Below are 20,156 nucleotides of genomic sequence, written 5' to 3' on the forward strand. Positions count from 1 at the left end.
AATAAGACTACAGAGTGATGTTCTGGTGGGAATACTATTTTAAGCTATGAGGAAGTAACATTTAAGCACTGTTAATGAATTAGCAACTTTGTTATTATATGTCCTGAAATAAAAGGCATTTTAGGGCCGGCCCCTGTGGCTCACTTGGGAGAGTGCAGCACTGGTAGCACCGAGGCCGCGGGTTCAGATCCTATATAGGGGTGGCCAGTGCGTTCACTGGCTGAGCGTGGTGCAGACCACACCGTGCCAAGGGTTGCGATCCCCTTAATGGTCATAAAAAAAAAAAAAAAAAAAAAAGCATTTTAATTTTAACAAAAGAAAACCCTTAATTTGTTTTATAAAATATAAAAGCATTTATCTTTAGTATGTTTGATTAAAAAAAAATATATCTTATGCTTAAAATATTATTTAAAACTTCTCTTTCTATTCATATTCCCCTTAATGGTCAAAAAAAAAAAAAAAAAAAAAAAAGCATTTTAATTTTAACAAAAGAAAACCCTTAATTTGTTTTATAAAATATAAAAGCATTTATCTTTAGTATGTTTGATTAAAAAAAAATATATCTTATGCTTAAAATATTATTTAAAACTTCTCTTTCTATTCATATTTTCTCTTTTTATGATTTTTTTTCCAACACAAGTGATAACCATTATTTGGACACGCTGCTCCCAAGATGTCATTTAATTAATAAGCTACTAATCTTCTAGGTGAAGGACTGTAATATGCAATTCTCTAATAAAGGTCATTAAGTAGCATTCTAAAATCAAACTTTCACATTTTAAATGGCATGGTTAATCTGGGAGAAAAGACAAACTAGTAATTCCTTATGAAAGCAAAATTAAAACTATTAAAGTACAAGGAAATATCCTTCCTCTAGAAAAAATACTAATCCTTTAGCAGTCTAACAATTTTATTTTTAAAAGAAATGTAGGTTCATGGGAAAAAAGAATATTTGTTCAAAATATGAAAGAACAGGAGAAAACTTAATTGATTAAACAAAATGTAAGAGGTAAAATAACTAGATATGCTACAAAAATGAAAAATTATACTATATTCATAACAAATACAATTCCAAAGGATGAAGGAGGGGATGTCTATAAAGGAAGATTAGGAAAGTCAAAACATATTTCCAGTTATACATGGCAGATTGAATCTTTTGTCTCCAATCCATGAAACATCACTAAAATGACATCAGTAATAAAAGAGGCATATAAAGGCAAAAAGGACAAAAGAAGAGACAACAAGAAGAGTCACCAAGCTGGACTGAGCTGTGATAAAGCATTAGCCAACAAGAGTCACCAAGCTGGATGAGCAGTGGTAAAGCATTAGCCAACAAGAGAAAACTGAAACCTTAAAATAAACTCATCTGCACACAGAACCCTGGAAAGGCCTAGAAATTGGAAGCATTGGGAACTTCTGAATGTAGAAGTGAGAGGTGGACTGAAAACAGGACAACTGGTTGAAAGCGAGAAGCTTTCAAACTCACCTCTTGTGGAGAATAAGACCTGTGGTTACTCCTGTAAGGATGAACCAGCTCTGTTCTCAATAATAGCAAGGCAGGGATGAGGTATTTTGAGAAAAACATGGGGATAAGTGAAAGTCAACATAGTAATGAGTGAGACTTACAGTCCACTTCCCCACTCAGCTGGTGGAACACTAGTAGCTAAGCTAATACCTTAAAAAAATTGGAAGGGTTTCTTCTGGAGCAAATATCTGATTTAAGAAAAAATACTTGTTATTATTGACATTTGGTATACCCTAATAAAATGTACAGGTCCCTGTCTCTTCAACCTATGGGAAGGCCCACCTATCAGTAAGTCCCACCCACATGAGCTTGGTATTTAGTACCTCACTCTTAAACATTAAGTGGACAACCAAGAATCACCAGATATCTGAGGTAGGGCCATGCACAAAAGACAAAGACAAATAAAATGAACAGAAGAAAAAATGGGGAGCAGAGAGCACAGAAAATATAGAAACAATGCAAGGAAAAGAAGAAAAAATGGGGAGCAGAGAGCACAGAAAATATAGAAACAATGCAAGGAAAAGAAGAAAAAATGGGGAGCAGAGAGCACAGAAAATATAGAAACAATGCAAGGAAAAGAAGAAAAAATGGGGAGCAGAGAGCACAGAAAATATAGAAACAATGCAAGGAAAAGAAGAAAACTTAAAAAAAAAAAAACTGTCATTCTCAGACAGATACGGTCATTACATCTGTGGAATCAAAAACAGCAGGCTATTAAAAAAAATTTCAGAAAACAGGAAGGATCTTTGAAACAGAAAATATGACAGCAAAATTTTAATATTCAACAGGTAAAACCGAAGAAATATCCACAATGTAAAACAAAATGACCAAGAAATAAAAAATGGAAGAGAAAAAGATAAGAAAACAAGGTATCAATTCAACTTGTGCCTGTTTCCATTTTTTCAAGCAGAACCTGTTTTTTTTTTTTTTTTTTTTGGTTGGGGGAAGGGGAAGTAGAGACAGGGAATACCTGAAATGGAAATGAACCATGTTAAGAAATAATCAAATCATAATTAATTTGGTTAATGAGTTTGATTTTGATTAAAGTAAACATGTTACACAGAACAAATGAAAATGAATGAATAATTAAATAGCTTTAGATTTGGAATGAGAAAAATTGTCTTTGTCAGTGCTAGATACAGCTCTTCCATAAAGTGGCTTCTGAATACCACATAACCTGGGTATGAGAAAAATTATGGGCAAGGGGCAGTGTTCAGTTTTTGTATTAATTGAAGGTCCTGTTCAAATGTCTTCTCAAGTTCCTTCCAGCTCTAAATTCTTTAAGTCTAATTACTACCTCATTCATGGAGCCTGTTTTTACTATTCCACATACATCAGATTTCTGAAACCAAAAAATGAATGCAATTTAAATGTGGCTAGATTTGACTAGCAAGGCCTAGATTTTTAAGCATTTAATATATTTTGTAAGGATTAACTATATATTTTAAGATACATATTAAAAGTATTGTATACCCCAAAAACATAAATCTCAGGATTATGAGTTCTGGGGTCTCAATCCACTTCTGTTATTAATAAATCATATGACCTTGAGCAAACATATAAACTTTAAGGCTCAGTATCCACATCTGTACAAATACAGTAGGAAGATAATCTTTAAGGTCCTTTATAGCTCAAATAGTGTATGATCCTAAACAAATATAAGACTAAGGGAACTGGTTATTAAATAGACCTCTTAAATTGCTTTCCAACATTCTGATGCTAGTAAGGGATAAGGGGAGTTACAAAATATAAACAGGATTAAATCAGAACTTCTTACCCTTCCATTTTTACAGATATAATCAAATAGCTCTCCTCCTGAGACATATTCCATCACCATGAAAATATCAGATGGTGTACTGATGACCTGGTACCTGGTGAGAGAAAACATTTTCTACTGATATTAAAGCATGTATATTCATTCATTCAATAAATACATACTAAACACCCATAATATACCAGATACTGGAGTAGGAGCTGGGAAAGCTGCAGATAACAAAACAAATACTCTCCTTTCATGAGTTCGTATTCCAGGAATCAGAAAACAGACACTAAATAAGAAGTGTCTCAGGTAGTAGAACATGCTATGAAGAGAAAGCAAACAAAGAGTAATCTTTTATGCAGAGACTCAAGAAAGGCCTCTGTTAAAGTAACATTTGAGGAGAGCCTAATGGAAGAAAGGGAGCAAATTATGCCATCATCTAGGAGGAAGATGAACCAGGCAGCAAGTGCAAAGCTCCACAGGTGGAAGCCTGCTTGGCATGTTCAAGGAATGGTAAGAAGACTAGAGCAGAGTAAGCTGGGAGACAGAAATAGGATGTGGAGTCAAAGACATAACTGGAGGCCAGAGGACACAGAACTTTACATGCCGTAATAAGGCTTTGGCCTTTACCCTAAAAAAGATGAAAAGCTGTTGAAGGCTTTAAACGGAGTAGTCATGCAATCTGGCATATTAAAAGAACTATGATGCAGTGAGAAGTGGACAGTAAAGCTGGAAGCAGGAGGCTACTGCAGTAGTCCATGAGAGGTGGCTGAGACCAGGTTGATGGTGATAAAAGAACTGAGAAACAGTGAGATCCTAGATATACTTTGAAGGAAGAGATGGGACGGATGGTAGCAAGTGAGAGAAATATGGGAGTTAAAGATAGTTACTAAGTTTTTGCCCTGGGTAACTGACTATTAACTGAGATAGTGAAAACTATAGGAAGAACAAGTTTGGGAGAGTAATAAACAGTTCAGTTTGGGTCAGAGGTTCGAATCCCCATACCGGCCAGCTGTGGGGAAAAAAAAAAGAATTCAAAGACTTCAGTTTGGACCATGTTGAATATGAAATACGCCGTGGCCTTCCAAATGGAAGTATAAAGTTGGCAATGGGCATATGGGTCTGGAGTTCAGAGAAGACCTTTCAAAGCGGGAGATGTACATTTAGGAGTCATCAACATATGGTATTAAAAACCATGGCACCTCAACAAATTAGAAGAGGTGAGAGTGAAACAAATTTTGAGTAAGCTGATTCAGTAGAAAAGCCAAAGCAGCTGAAGTTATAGCCTGCAAGATAAAGCAGGAGCTGAGCAGTAAATAAATTATCTGTAGACCCTACAACTGGCAAGTATCAAACAACTTTAAGATTACTGCCCTTTTGAAACATTAGATTCCTGAAATTTTATTTGTATGATCAGATATAAGCAGCATAGGAGAAAACCCTTTCCATTGCATTTTCTCTACTGAGGCTAACAGATGTTATGTAGAAATTTGGAAGTTGAGAGGTTTTACTAGCAGATCATTGTTGGCTCTACAGGTACAGGGGCCCTGAACATCATTGACTAAGAAGTCATCTGTCCAGAAGACAGGAAAGAATGAGAAGGATAATAGCTGAAAAACACAAAGGCAAAACATGAATGTAGCTTAACTCATCATGAATGAGGTTAGATAAATACATGAACAGGAAGAAACTTTTCAAAACCCTCAGGAAACAGAAAGAACTGTCAGTCATCTTTCCCACTTGTCAGATTAAAGAAGTTAACAAAAATGATGAAAAAATGACTGGACCATATTTAATATAAACATGTCTTACAATTTAATTATATGAGGATGCCTGAAAAGCTTGAGGTTCTGAATTTCTCTCCGGATTTTTCCTACCACATCAAGGCTTCGAATCTTCTGTCGATTGAGTATCTTCACAGCAACTTTATGCCCGGTCAATTCATGTTTGCCAACTGTAGGAGAAATAAATTCAATAAATTAGTACCAGGCTTGATTAGTAATATATTTAGACATAGTCTAAGAGTAGTAATTTTAGCATTCTCAGAAAATACTTGAATAAATTTAAGTTCCTTTCTCTTCTGCCCAATTTACCCCCAAATGTTTAGATGTTCAAGACTCCATACCAGCCAGCCACCAAAAAAAAAAAAAAAAAACCATAATAATAAAAAGAAAGTGGTTAGATGTTCAACAGTAATTAAGTAGGAAAATACATAAGAAACTGGTAATACAAGTTTCTTCCAGAAAGGAAAGCTGGAAGGCTAAGGGTAGAGAGAGAAAAAAGAGACTTCCTTTCCTGCTGTATACCTTTTTGTACCTTTAAATTCTTTTCATTTTTTAAACTATCATAACATATAAATTATATATTTTTATTTTGGTATACAGTTCGATGGATTGTAACACATGTAGAAATTATAACACCATTATAATCAGATACAGAACAGTTCCATCATCCCAAAAACTCCCTTTGTGCTATAGACATACTTCCCCTATCCATAACCCTTTGCACCTTTTAAATTTTGGTTCATGCATGTGTTTCCATTTTTTTTTTTTCCTTTTTGTCTTTTTTTCGTGACCGGCAACGGATCGCAACCCTCAGTGTCGCGCCCGTACCAGACCGGGACCGGCAACGGGATCGCAACCCTCGGTGTTGCGCCCGCACCTCGCTCAGCCAGTGAGCAGCCGGTCTGTATGTGGGATCCGAACCCTCGGCGGGAGCACCGCCGCACTCTTACAGTGCGCCACCAGGCCAGCCCAAAAACTTTTTTTGGTGGCTGGCTGATATGGGGCTCTGAACCCTTGACCTTGGTGTTACAACACCATACTCTAGCCGACTGAGCTATCCAGCCAGCCCATCTATTTTTTTAAATGAAGCTAAAAATAAGAAAAAAAATTAAGTGATTTTTATCTTTTAATTTTGAATGCTATGCCCAGTCAGTGGTAATAGCAGAAGCTGGATATTATTGTAGAGACAAAGTCTCCAAAAATTTATCCTCTATGTCTCTATGCACTCTTTTTGAAGAATCTACTGGAGAATATATATTCCATCAAAATCAGGGGGAAAAAAAACCAAGAAAGATGACATGGAATCCAGTAAAGAAGGGATACATACAGGAGAAAAACTAAGAATCCCCAAAATGGTGATGAAGCAAAGCACAGGTAACAAACATGTAGAAGACAACAAATCCAGATAGAAATGTGTCAGAGGATCCAAGATCCAAGAATAGTTGGAGGGGCAAAGGGCAGACAAATTGTCTTTGAAAGATAGGTTTGAAAGTATGGAATATTATAAAGAGAAAGATTTAACAAAGGCACTGGGCGATATTGGAAATTTAGCCTGAGTTTCAAAGAAAACTAAGCAGATAGAAAAATTAGGTAAATTATTAACTCCAGGAAAAATTAAAAGTTCTATAAGAAACAAAATATAATCATAGATATTGGCTTAGCAAATAGTATTTACAGTCATGATTATGAAAACACCAAATATGGCCTTTTTTTAAAAAAAAGATGACTGGTAAGGGGATCTTAACTCTTGACTTGGTGTTGTCAGCACCACACTCTCCCAACTGAGATAACCAGCCATCCCTATATAGGGATCCAAACCCGTGGCCTTGGTGTTATCAGCACCATACTCTCCCAAGTGAGCCACAGGCCGGCCCCAAATATGGACTTTTTAATAGTATAATATAACTATATTAGGAGGATGGGGGTATAGAAGATATAAGAGAAATAAAAAGGGAAGAAAAATCTATAATCATAGCTGAAATGAACTGTGGAAATCAAGTACACTCTAATTTCTAATAAGGCTTTTTCCAATCCCCAATAGTAATTAGATGTAATTAAGAGCAGCCAACTTGACTGTTAAACCCCAATTCAGGAAGTAACTTCTTTCTGAGAACTAGGTTATTGACATCTGAGAAGGTGTCCTAATCTCATCCTCCAAATCTCCAAACTCTGGCTTAGTGTGAACCTTCTTCTGTTAGCCTCACAACTGAAACCGAAGTGGGAAATAGCCACAGCACTGGGTAATACTGACAGCCTCAGACTTGGGAAGAACACTAAGACAGAATCTGTTTGGTCCTGAACTCCAATTCATCACACCAACCAGTCTCATATCATATCCTGCTCAAGTGAATTTCAACCCCAACTAACTTTAAAAAATGATTTGGGCTTATCCAAAACTCTGGACATATATTCTGTCATTTTATAAGGAACTGGAATAGGAGATTCAAAGCATTCTCTCAAATTCATTCACTTGGCATTATGTACTGAGCATCTCCTATATGCTGGTTAATGCTGCTGGGGAAAACAGTACTGATCAAAAGCAAACTGGGTCCTGGGACCTACCTATTCTGTGAAGATGACCCAAATGTAAGGTAAGAAAAAGCAAAATATCTTACAATACAAAAAAAAAAAAAGACATTAAACTCACCCAAGAAATGCATGAATATTTTAGCAAAAATTATTAACTACATTCAGGGTGATAAAAGGAGTTATGATAAGAACAGAGCAAGAAGAATTTTACAACAGAACAATTAAAGTCATTTAGAAAGCCATAAGTTACAGCAGTAATGTGATGGAAAATTTTATGGACCACATACCAAAAATGAGGAAGAAATTGGCAAGAAGGGGCCGGCCCGTGGCTCACTCGGTAGAGTGCGGTGCTGATAACACCAAGGCCCCGGGTTCGGATCCCACATAGGGATGGCCGGTTCGCTCACTGGCTGAGCGTGGTGCTGACAACACCAAGTCAAGGGTTAAGATCCCCTTACCGGTCATCTTAAAAAAAAAAAGAGAAAGTAATTGGCAAGAATACCAGGGAAGGTGAAATCCACGGAATAGGGCATTGAGTATACTTCAACTCAAGAGTAATAGGGAGTAGAATATTACTCCACCTGTAAATAATAGAAGCCCCACCACCACCACCAAAAAAAAGACAAAACAAACAGAACAAAATCAATAACCAATCAAGTTATACTACAAAACTTTTTTCTAATACTTGAACATTTCATCAAATTATAGATTAATTGGAAAAAAGTATAGAGGTATAACTTCTTCACTTTTGAAACAATAGAAGGAATTAGCAAAAGTATGATTGTATTCAAACAAAAACTGAGGACAGTGGGGGGAAGAGGGAAGGTACCGTGACAGCAACTGTAAAGAGATTATTCCAATTCATTCATAAGCACACACGCAGGCACACTCACATACAAAGACGTTAAGAACTCTGTTTAGGCAGAGTATATGATTAGTTTTTTTGTTTGTTTTTTAAATGGAAAATTAGTATACTAATTCCTTTTTCATGGCTGAGTCAACTGACAGAACATTTTATGAAAACAAAATGGCAGTCAATACCATAGGAGAACATTAAAGGTGACATTACATTTTTTAAAAATCTGTAGGTCCCCTCCTAAGAACTTAAGTTAGAATTAAGTAGATTTAAAAATGTGCATAAGTATGTTTATTACACAGTATATATTTTTTTGATGGCTAGCCAGTATGGCGATCCAAATCCATGACCTTGGTGTTACAAAGCTGCACTCTAACCAACTGAGCTAACCAGCCAAGTGCACTTGAACCAACTGAGCTAACCAAAAGCTGAGAGTTTATCACCAGTAGACCTGCCGTACAAGAAATGTGAAAGAGAGTTCTTCAAGCTGAAGGAAGAGGACAGTAATGGTAACATGAAAACATATGAAAGTATAAAACTCACTGGCAGAAGTAAGTACACTGTCAAATCCAAAACATTCTTTGAATACTGTTATGGTGGTAGGTAAATCAATTATATCTCTAGTATAAAGGATAAAAGGCAAAATTATTAAAAACTAAATCTACAATAATTTGTTAAGGATAGGAATTATTTTTAGAATGTAAATTACAACATCAAAGATATAAAATGTGGGCAGAGGGGGGAGTAAAAGTGTAGAGTTTGTGTATGCAATCAAAGTTAAAATAGCATTAGCTTAAAGTACCCAGTTATTCGTATGTTTTATGCAAGACTTGGGGTAACCACAAAGTAAAAGCCCATAAGAGATACACAAAAGATGAAAAGATCCAAAGCATACCACTACAGAAAGTCATCAAATCACAAAGGAAGAAAGTAATAGAGAAAGAAAGGAACAAAGGAGCTACAAAAAACCTAGAAACCAATTAACAAAATGGCACTAAGTCCTTACCTATCAATAATTACTTTGAATGCAAATGGATTAAATTGTCCGATCAAAAGTCATAGAGTAACACCCCATAATGGCCAGCCACCAAAAAAAAAAGAAAAAGAAAAAGTCATAGAGTGGCTGAATGGATTAGAAAAACAAGACCCAACTATATGCTGCCTACAAGAGATTCACTTCACCTTAAGGGACACTCAGACTGAAAGTGAAAGGATGGACAAAATAGACTTTAAGTGAAAAACTGCATAAAGAGACAGAGAAGGTCATTATGTAGTGATAAAAGGGTCAATTCATCAAGATGATGTAACAGTTTAAATACATATACATCCAACATTGGACACCTTAAATATATAAAGTAAAGATAAGGGATCTGAAGGGAGAAACAGACTGCAACATAATAATAGAGAATTTCAATATTCCACTTTCAACACTCAACAGATCATCCAGACAGAAAATCACTAAGAAACCCTTGGATTTGAACCATAGACTAAATGGACCTAACAGACATATATAAAATATTCCATGCAACAGCAACAGAATACACATTTTTAACAAGTGCAAACTGAACATTCTCCAGGATATAGAGCATATAGCAGCCCACAAAACAAGTCTTAACGAATTTAAAAATTGAAATTACATCAAAGTGTGTTTTCCAACTACAATAGTATGAAACTACAAATCAATAACAAGAGGAATAATAGTAAACTAACAAATGTGTGAAAAGTAAACAAATATGATCCTGAACAACTATTGGATAAAAGAAAAAATTAAAGGGGAAATTTAAAAATATCTTCAGACAAATGAAAATGAAAGTACTACATATCAAAACTTATGGGACACAGCAAAAGCAGTTCTAAGAGGGAAATTTATAGCAAAACACCTATACCAAAGAGAAAAAAGATCTCAAATAGGCAATATAATGTTATTCCTCAAGGATGTAGGAAAAAAAGAACAAACAAAACCCAAAATCAGCAGAAGGAAAGAAATAACAAAGATCAGAAGAGAAATACATAAAATAGAGACTTATAAAAATAGAAAAGATCAACAAAAAAATTTAGTTTTTTGAAAAGCCAAACAAAATTGACAAACCCTTAGACTAAGAAAAAAAGAGAAGACAAATGAAATGAGAAATGAAAGAGAAAACATTACAACTGATAACACAGAAATACAAAGGATCATAAGAGACAACTATAAACAATTATACATCAACAAACTAGACAAGTTAGAAGAATGGATAAATTCCCAGAAATATAAAACCTATCAAGAAGAAACTGGATATCTGAACAGACCAATACAAGTAAGGAGATTGAATTAGTAATTAAAAGTCTCCCACTGAAGAAAGGCAAAGGGCTAGATGGCTTAACAGCTGTATTCTACCTAACATTTAAAGAAGTACTAATGCCAATTCTTCTCAAACTCTTCCAAAAAAATGAGGAGGAAAGAATACTTCCAAACTCATTTTACAAGGCCAGTTTTACCCTGATATCAAAGCCAAAGTCACTACAAGAAAAGAAATCTACTGGCCAGTGTCACTGATGAACACAGATGCAAAAATATTCAACAAAATAACAGTAAACCATATTCAACATTATATTAAAAAGGTCATTCACCACAATCAAGTAGGATTTATCACTGGGATACAAGGTTAGATCAAAATACACAAATCAATGAATGTGATTCACCATATTAACAGAATGAAGGACAAAAACCATATAATCATCTCAATAGATGCAGAAAAAACATTTGACAAAATCCAACATCCTTTCATGATAAAAAAATTCAACATATAAGGCATAAAAGGAATGTTCCTCAACATAATAAAGGACATATATGACAAGCCCACAGCTAACATCATGCTTACCAGTGAAAAGTAGAAAGCTTTTCCTCTAAGATGAGGAAGAAGACAAGGATGCCCACTCTCACCACATCTGCTCAACATAATACTTGTAGTTTTACCCAGAGAAATGAGGTAAGAAAATAAATAAAAATCATTCAAACAGGAAAAGAAGTAAAATTGCCTGTGTTTGCTGATGACATGCTCTTATATGTAGCAAATACTAAAAGACACCACCAAAAAACTGTTAGAACTGATCAGCAAATTCAGTCAAGCTGCAGGAGACAAAATCAACTTACAAAAATCAGTAGTGTCTCTATACACTAACAACACACTGTCTGAAAAAGAAATTAAGAAAACAATTCCATTTACAATAGCATCAAAAACATAAAATTCTTAGGAGTACATTTAACCGAGGAAGTGAAAGATCTGTTCACTGAAAACTGTAAAACACTGATGAAAGAAACTGAAGATGACACAAATAAACAGAAAGATATCCCATGTTCATGGATTGGAAGAATATTGTTAAAATGTCCATACTATCCAAAGCAATCTACAAATTCAATGCAATCCCTATCAAAATTCCAACGTCATTCTTCACAGAAATAGAAAAAGCAATCCTAAAATTCATACGGAAGCGCAAAAGACCTTGAATAGCCAAGGCAATCTTGACCAAAAAGAACAAAACTGAAGGCATCCCACTATCAGATTTCAAAATATATTACAAACGTTTAGTAATCAAAACAGCATGGTACTGGCATAAAAACAGTTCCATTAACCAATAGAACAAGTTTGAGAGCCCCAAAATAAACCCACACATCTACAGTCAATTGATTTTTGACAAAGGTGCCAAAAACACATAATGGGGAATGGACAGTCTCTTTAATAAATTGTGTTAGGAAAACTGGATATCCATATACAGAAGAATGAAGATGGACCGTTATCTCATCCCTTATACAACTATCAACTCAAAATAGATTAAAGAATTAAACATAAGACCTGAAACTATAAAACTACTAAAAGAAAACATAGGGGGAAAGCTCCACGATATTGGTCTGGGAAGTGATTTCCTGGATCTGATCCCAAAAGCACAGGCAACAAAGGCAAAATTAGACAAATGGAATTACATCAAGCTAAATAGCTCCCATACAGCAAAGGAAACAATTAATATCGTGAAGAGATAACACACAGAAGGAGAACATAACTGCAAATCATACATCAGATAAGGGGCTAATATCAAAAATATATAAGGAACTCAAACTACTCATAACAAGAAAACAAATGATCCTATTAAAACATGGGCAAAGGACTTGACATTTCTCAAAAGAAGACATACATGGTCAACAGATATATGAAAAAATACTCAGCCTCTAATCTTAAGAGAAATGCAAATTAAAACCATAATAAGTTATCACCTCATACCTCTTACATTGTATATTATAAAAAAAAGAAAGATAAGTGCTGGAGACGATATGGAGAAAAGGGAAAGCTTACACACCATTGGTGGTACTGTAAATTAGTACATCCAATTTGGAAAACAGTATGGAGGTTCCTCAAAAAACTAAAAATAGAATTACAACATGATCAAGCAGTCTCACTACTGGGTATATACCTCCATGAACTGAAATCAATATGTCAAAGGGATGTCTGCACTTTCATGTTCATTGCAGCACTATTCATAATAGCCAAGATATGGAAACAATCTAAGTGTCCATCAATGGATGAATGTATTTTTAAAATGTATTACATATACACAATGGAATATTATTCCTTTGTGCCTTAAAAAAATAGGAAATTCTGTCATTTGCAACAACATGTATGAACCTAGAGGACACTGTCAAATCATAAGATGAGAGCAAGAATGATAAAAAAATAAAAATAAAAGAAATAAATAAGTCAAACTTAACAGAATTAGAGAGCAGATGGTGGTTACCAGAGGTTGGGGGATGTGGGAGTTGATCAACGGGTACAAAATTACAGTTAGATGAAAGGAATAAGTTCTGGTGTTCTGTTGTACAATACAGTGACTATGGTTAATAATTACTGCATATTTCAAAATAGCTAAGAGGGAGGATTTTAAATGTTCTCACCACAAAAAAATGGTAAGTACTCATATTTGAGGTAATGGATATGCTAATCAGCCTTTCTGATCAGTCCACAATGTGTACATCTATCAAAACACCACACTGTGCCCCAGAAATATATACAATTATTATTTGTCAATTAATAAAACTTTTAAGAAGTGATTTTACTAAAACATAATATTCAGCATTAAACTTAACAAGTAAATAAACAACAATCTTTTTTGAAAACAGGTTTTCTAAACTGTAGTAAACAAGCCCAAGATTTCTTAAATGGAACACAGTGTGCATGGTGACTGGGAACCAAGCAAATGTTCAACTTGCATGAGAACCAGTTACTCCCTTGTGCCCTCACACAATGATATCAGTAGGAGTTATTTAGCTGGATAGGACTTCTTGCTCCTAGTCTATTCTGTTCCAGCTCCTGTGGATTTTCTGCTTTCTTGAAGTTGCACCCTAACCTTCACAGCCTATCAAAATCAACTCTTTTTTTTTTTTTTCCTTTTTGTCTTTTTTCATGACCGGCAACGGATCACAACCCTCAGTGTCGCGCCCGTACCGGACCGGGACCGGCCACGGGATCACAACCCTCAGTGTTGCGCCCGCACCTCGCTCAGCCAGTGAGCGGCCGGTCTGTATTTGGGATCCGAACCCTCGGCGGGAGCGCCGCCGCATTTCCCAAGCGGCGCACTGTAGCAGTGTGCCACCGGGCTGGCCCCTCAAAATCAACTCTTAAGAGCCCCCTCTCCAATGTCCTAGTTTGGGGATTCTAATTTTCTACGGGCTAGAAAAATAACAAAACTAAAATTATTAGAATAGATTTCCTAAAGTATGCTCTACAACCAGGACTAAAGACTCTCCACGGAAAAAGATTTCATAATCCAGTAAGTCAGGGAAAGCATATATACTCTCCCTTTTGGAGACGCGCTATGCTTATTAACAGAGTGAAGACTCTGTAAAGTCCTATAATAAAGAAACCTGTTAAACTTTGTTTAACTTGGTATTTCCCAGTCTTAATTTGATACAAGTTTTTTCTTCCAAGATTTTGAAGTAATGTCCCAACACTGATGACTCTACAATATTTTCTCTTTCAGGGTAGGCAATATCCCCTCCAGCTTACCCATTCTTTCCTTCCCCCTTGATAATTTAAGGCCATCATATTATAGTCTATTAAGATTTCCTTATTTATAGGAAGAGAAACATTTGTTTTGAACCCAATTGCCAACATGCTTCAATATTAAAATTTCAGTAGCATAATGCTTTTAAATATATAGTATCTTATAGCTTAGGAAACACCCACATTATCACATTCGAGCCTCACAATAAATCTATGATGCAGATATTATTTTATTTTACAGACAAAGAAACAGAGGCTCTGAGAGATTCTGTTATTTGTCAAAGTAAAGCTATTGTGATCAAGCTGGGATACATCTTACTTCAAGTCTTTTTATCTATTCACTCTACCTTATCACTGTGCAGTAGGAGGGGGAAAAGGGCACAATATCAGAACCTGAACTGTTTTCTCAAATTTGGGCTAAAGATTCTCCATTGAGTAAATGCAGTTGCAGCCAAATTGATGCTCCCTAGTCAATCAATGAATGTAGTAAAGGGACTGTCAGGTATATGCATTACTAAGAGATTTCTCCCCTTTTCAAAGCTCAAAACTTCATTCTTCAGACTGTCACTGTTTTACAACAGTGCTAAATTCAAAAAGTAAGGTTTTGCTTTTAAGTGAAGTAGAAGACAGGCATTTTGGCCATGGAAGACTTGCACATTACCCACAGTAAAGGTTAACTACCGTTCACAATGTCTCCCTCACAAGAACATCAGATTAGTCAACTAAACATCAGCTAGCAAGCTGTGTTATTATCAATGTTATTGCTCTCTAAAAGGAACTTTATCTAACTGCAGAACACTGTAAAAAACGCTCTTCTTATCAGATATATAATCCTAAAGTGAAACAAGATCATACTTTGGAAGAAGATTTTAACAGGCTAAAGATGACACAAAGACAAACATCTACTGAAGATATTCTAACCATCTAACCATTTCATTCCCACTTTAAAATTAAAAGAATAAAACTGTCACTACTAAAAGTGTTAGGAGGGCCGGCCCCGTGGCGCACTCAGGAGAGTGCAGCGGTGGGAGCGCAGTGATGCTCCCGCCGCGGGTTCGGATCCTATATAGGAATGGCCGGTGCGCTCACTGGCTGAGCGCAGTGCGGGCGACACCAAGCCAAGGGTTGCGATCCCCTTACCGGTCACTAAAAAGACAAAAAAAAAAAAAAGTGTTAGGAAAATAGCTTAATCTTGGAGAGGGATGAGCTCTGAAAACTATAGAAATTTGAAAAAATGAACAAAACATTTCAAGCATAGCAAAAGATGTACCAAATATCCATGTATCACCACCATCTTAAGCAAGAAAACATTACAGATGGAATCGAAGCCCTGTATGACTCCTCCCAGACTCCCTTCTCCATCATCTCTCCTCAGAGGTAACTTCCCCTACCCTGAATTTGTTGTTTTTCTTTCCCAGACATTCATATATTTTTTCTACATATATATGAATCCATAAACAATATAGTAACATTGTTTTTCATGTTTATTTTATATATTTTGAATACATAATACCTGCACTACACACACAATTCAAAAGTACAAAAAGATACATAGTGCAATATCCCCCAGCTTCATACTTCCCGGGTTTTGTATGTATAAAGAGATACATTATACATATACGAGCAGTCACACTTAGGTACATATTTGCCCCTGCCTTTTATACATAATTGTTAAGCATACTATACAAACTGTTCTATTTTTACGCTAAAAATACACTTTGAAAATTGTTCTCTAGATTATATAAAGTTCCTCACTTTTTTTCCTTAATGTTCACAAGGTATTTTACTGTATGAATAAACCATAACTAAACTATTATCCTGTTAGAAAGGTTACTTCCAGTCATTTGTATATACAAGTAATATGGCAAATGAATAACCAATTTTTTGTACACATGAGCACATCTATAGAGTAAGTTCCTAGAATTTGAATTGCTGGGTTAATTTTAATAAGTACTCTAACACTTTATAGAGATGATACCAATTTATACTCCCACCAGCAATGTATGAGTGGTTTTGCGTGTTTTTAAAATATACATAAATAACATCGGACTGTATTGTTCTGCAGCTTGCTTTTGAAGGAGGCCTAACCTTATATTCTTAAGCGTTATTCATGCTGATATACACAGCTTTAGTTCATACACAGATTTTTTTTTTTTTTTTTACTTAAAGGAATTTATGTTTTGGATATACATAATTTAAAGGAATTTTTAAATAACTTCTGTGATTCATTCAGTCACCTAGAGGACAGTTACCTATTAACCTGAAACTGCAGTTTTATGTAGAAATACTCACCAACTTATTTTACATGTATAAACAACTCATTTGCTAAAAACATACCCATCCCACTAAAGAGACCATCTTCTCTAGGAAAACTAACAAAATGCCATTTTAATTTTTGTAATAGTAACATGACTCTTTGTTCATGGTTTTAATTGTTCTGGAGGTGGGAAGAGGCCCCACTATAAGGACATGGAGATTAAAATCTTGACAACCAGAAAAAAGAAAGATACCCTTGGAAATAATTAAGATAATCCAAGCATAATCCCAAATTAACCCTAGTTTTCTGTTTAAACTTTCCCCTCAAAAGTGCTACCATTAAGTAACCGGAGGATTTTTTTTAGCCTGAAAAAAAATAATCACTTTGAATTTACAGCCCACTACCCCCTAAAAATTAAATTTCCTGTAGGCATGGAATATCATATTGGAAATTTTTCTGCATATCAATATCACATCTTCTCTTAGATCTCTTTTCCACGTTATATTTACCAATGTGTATAATTCTAAAAGCTCTATCTACTCCAAATAATCTCCATTGAAATATGTGGCTAATCCTCTTATTTATAAGAATTCTTGTCAAATTAAGGGTGGTGTTAGTTACCAATATCACCACTATAGTGGCTACTTTTGCCTGCTCACTGAGCATCCATGTTCCCCTTTCCCTCTCCTAACAACACCCATTTCTGTGTAGGTGTCTACCCTGCCCTCCCCCACACTAAGTACTTCAGAAGAAGATGACCCCCCACACACATATCCAAGGGGGGGCCATATTCCTCCAAGGGCAATGCCATCCCCTTTGCTGGTGCCTACTTAGGAACACGACCCTAAGCCAATTGGCACACGGCATCCCTGGCCCGAGGGACTGGATGAGCCCATGAGATTCATGAGAGGTATGCTGGGCTTCCTTGCTTTGGAGAGAGAACCACATATGTTCTTGGCTAGGCAAGGTTGGATTTTTCTATTACTTGTGGCAAAAAGCATCCCAAATGTTTTAACAACTTAATAAAGTGGTTGATGATTTTGACCAACATCAACCAATTTGTTTACAAACAAATTTATCCAAGTTCATAAAAGCTTTGGCTAACACTGGCCTTTCAATATTTGGGAGACTGTCGACTTTGACAAGAGTATGGTATTTCAAGAGAGGCACATGTGGGTAGAGAAGTGAAGGTTAAGGAATAGTGAAGTTACTGGAGTGATTCATGTCAAAGCCACATCACAGATCAAATCCAGAAGATGAAAAATATCTTCTTGCTTTCCTATCTGCCATGCCATAAGCCACTTAGCAAATGAGAAAATAGAAGTGACTCCACTGAGGTCTACGTTAGGTAAATGAACACCCTAAACCAAGCAGAACTTCTGGCAACGGATGAGAGCATCAAGACTGTCTTATCACTATTTTGGGGGCATTAATGAACATTTCTTACCAATACATGGAAACTAAAAAGCAGTTTATAATCACTAACAAATAAAGAAAGCTCTTAGCAAAAAATAAAAAACTTCAAGGACTTACTGGCCTAATATGGACCCACCCTAACAGCTTATTACCCTATTCTGGCATTTGCTTCTTACTTCCTTACATTGTTGGCCTTGCTGATTTTCATAAGAAGGTTTAGGCAGTTGCTTCCCTGTGGGCTATACAGCAATTTTCCAGTTCTATGACTCAGAAAGGGCAAGAGAAAGAAGGGTTCTCCTCTTCCAACCCTAGATAAAATCAGAAAATGTTTATTTAGCTCTGGGAGAGCAAGGCTCAGTTAATTAATTCATTGTACAGACTTTCACAACTTTTTTTCTTTCAAGTCAAATATTTACCAAGAGCTTAGTATATGCGAGTCATAGTCTCTTGTTTATCCAAAGCCAATGCATGAATTATTTTTATCAGTTCGAAACCTCCTTCCTCTACATCCCTAATAACAAAGTCAAATATTTTAAAGAAAATAAATTTATGCTTCACAAAGTTTGCAATCAAACTTTTTGTGCCATAATTGGACTGGAGAGTACGTTTATTATTTCCAGAATACTGTGTTGAAACACAAGGATAAGCGATTCTACTTTTCCTTTTTAAAAAGTTCAAATAATGTGTACTAAGTTGTTTATTAAAATACAAATATCCTGTGAAAATAAATGGAAATGAACTGTATTCATAAACTAATAAATACTATCTGATAGTAACATCTGCACTACGAAGTTGGCACACAGAGACTGCAAAACTGATAATTCAGAAACACTGAAGGCACGGAGTCCCATTCAGAATATAAACCATGCATCGCAAAGATATGACCAGTTTATATTGATTAACTGCTCCGAAGGAAATCCCTTCCAACCAGTTGGCCCTTTTTTTTTTTTAAATTCTGTAGGTTACCCTCAAAGCAACCTTACTTTCGGAGAACACATTTCACACTCGGGAAACTGCAGGGTCAGGTAAGTCGACAGCCTCCTAAAGAGGAAGGAAATACGGACAACGCCAGGACGGCCAGGGAAGCGAGGGGCTGGCCCTGAGCCGAGGGAGCACAATCGGGGCGAACTGGAGGTCGCCTTCCCGGGGCTACCGCCCGAGACCCCGGCACCTCCACCCAGCACGGGGAGCGCGCCGCGCAGTCTCGGACTCCCCCATTTGGGAAACTTTGCACCTACGCATCCCCGCCCCTCGCACCGACCAGCCCCTCCAGCAGCGGCGCCGTCGCTATGGCGACCGGTCCCCAGCCCACCCCATCCGCCTGGGAGGGCCGCGCCGCAGTCCCACGGCGGCCTCGGGCTTCGCTCCCGCCGGAGCGAGGACAGTGGCTGCAGAGCCCGGAGACTAGAACGCAGGGGGCGGGGGAGGATGAAGAGGTGCGAAAAGCGGAAGTCGCCCGGTTCCGGGGCTGGGTCCGAGCCTTGCCCTGGGGATTCTCACCCTTCACTTTGCCGAAGGTGCCGACCCCCAGCGTGTCTCCCAGGATGTAGTGGCCGATCCTGTCCCTCATGGAAAGGTGTAGCCTCCACCTCCATGGGTAGGGGGTTTGTCAAAGTTTCCTCCACAACCTCTACTGGACCTAGCACAGCTTACAACTCTTTGCACAGAGGATTCATTGACACAGTGCTTCTTTGTTCTATATTTGCTCCCCATTTAGACAGAGGAGTCTGAGCTACACCTCTTTTACGGTTTGTTGCCCACATGCGCAGCCAACCTAGTATGGGATATGTTGTCCTTACTATGACTTTGGCAGTTCCTGTGATAGCTTCAGTGGCCATCAAGGCAGAATATATGGCTGATAGCTATTTTTCTATTAGAGAATAGCACACTCGGCATAACTTCGTATAGCATACATTATACGAAGTTATACGAGGGCAGCCGTGGCGCGGAGCCGCCGCCCTGCGCCGCCTGCCCAGTTCCCGCAGCTGGCCGTCGGGC

At 36.8% G+C, this 20,156-nt stretch overlaps 1 protein-coding gene across 1 annotated transcript in view; it reads right to left on the reverse strand.

Moving 5' to 3' along the window:
* PRKAA1 (protein kinase, AMP-activated, alpha 1 catalytic subunit) overlaps window positions 1-19,728 on the reverse strand; it is a 29,197-nt gene extending 9,469 nt beyond the window's left edge. The window contains exons 1-3 of the mRNA XM_008566934.1: window positions 19,659-19,728; window positions 5,097-5,238; window positions 3,303-3,396 (exon numbers count right to left, since the gene is read on the reverse strand). Coding sequence (XP_008565156.1) covers window positions 3,303-3,396; window positions 5,097-5,238; window positions 19,659-19,728 — 306 coding nt within the window. The remainder of the gene's footprint in view (window positions 1-3,302; window positions 3,397-5,096; window positions 5,239-19,658) is intronic.
* Between the last annotated feature and the right edge of the window lie 428 nt (window positions 19,729-20,156).

The sequence above is a fragment of the Galeopterus variegatus genome, unplaced genomic scaffold, assembly GCF_000696425.1.
Source record: "Galeopterus variegatus unplaced genomic scaffold, G_variegatus-3.0.2 Scaffold278, whole genome shotgun sequence".
In the NCBI taxonomy this organism is placed as follows: domain Eukaryota; kingdom Metazoa; phylum Chordata; class Mammalia; order Dermoptera; family Cynocephalidae; genus Galeopterus; species Galeopterus variegatus.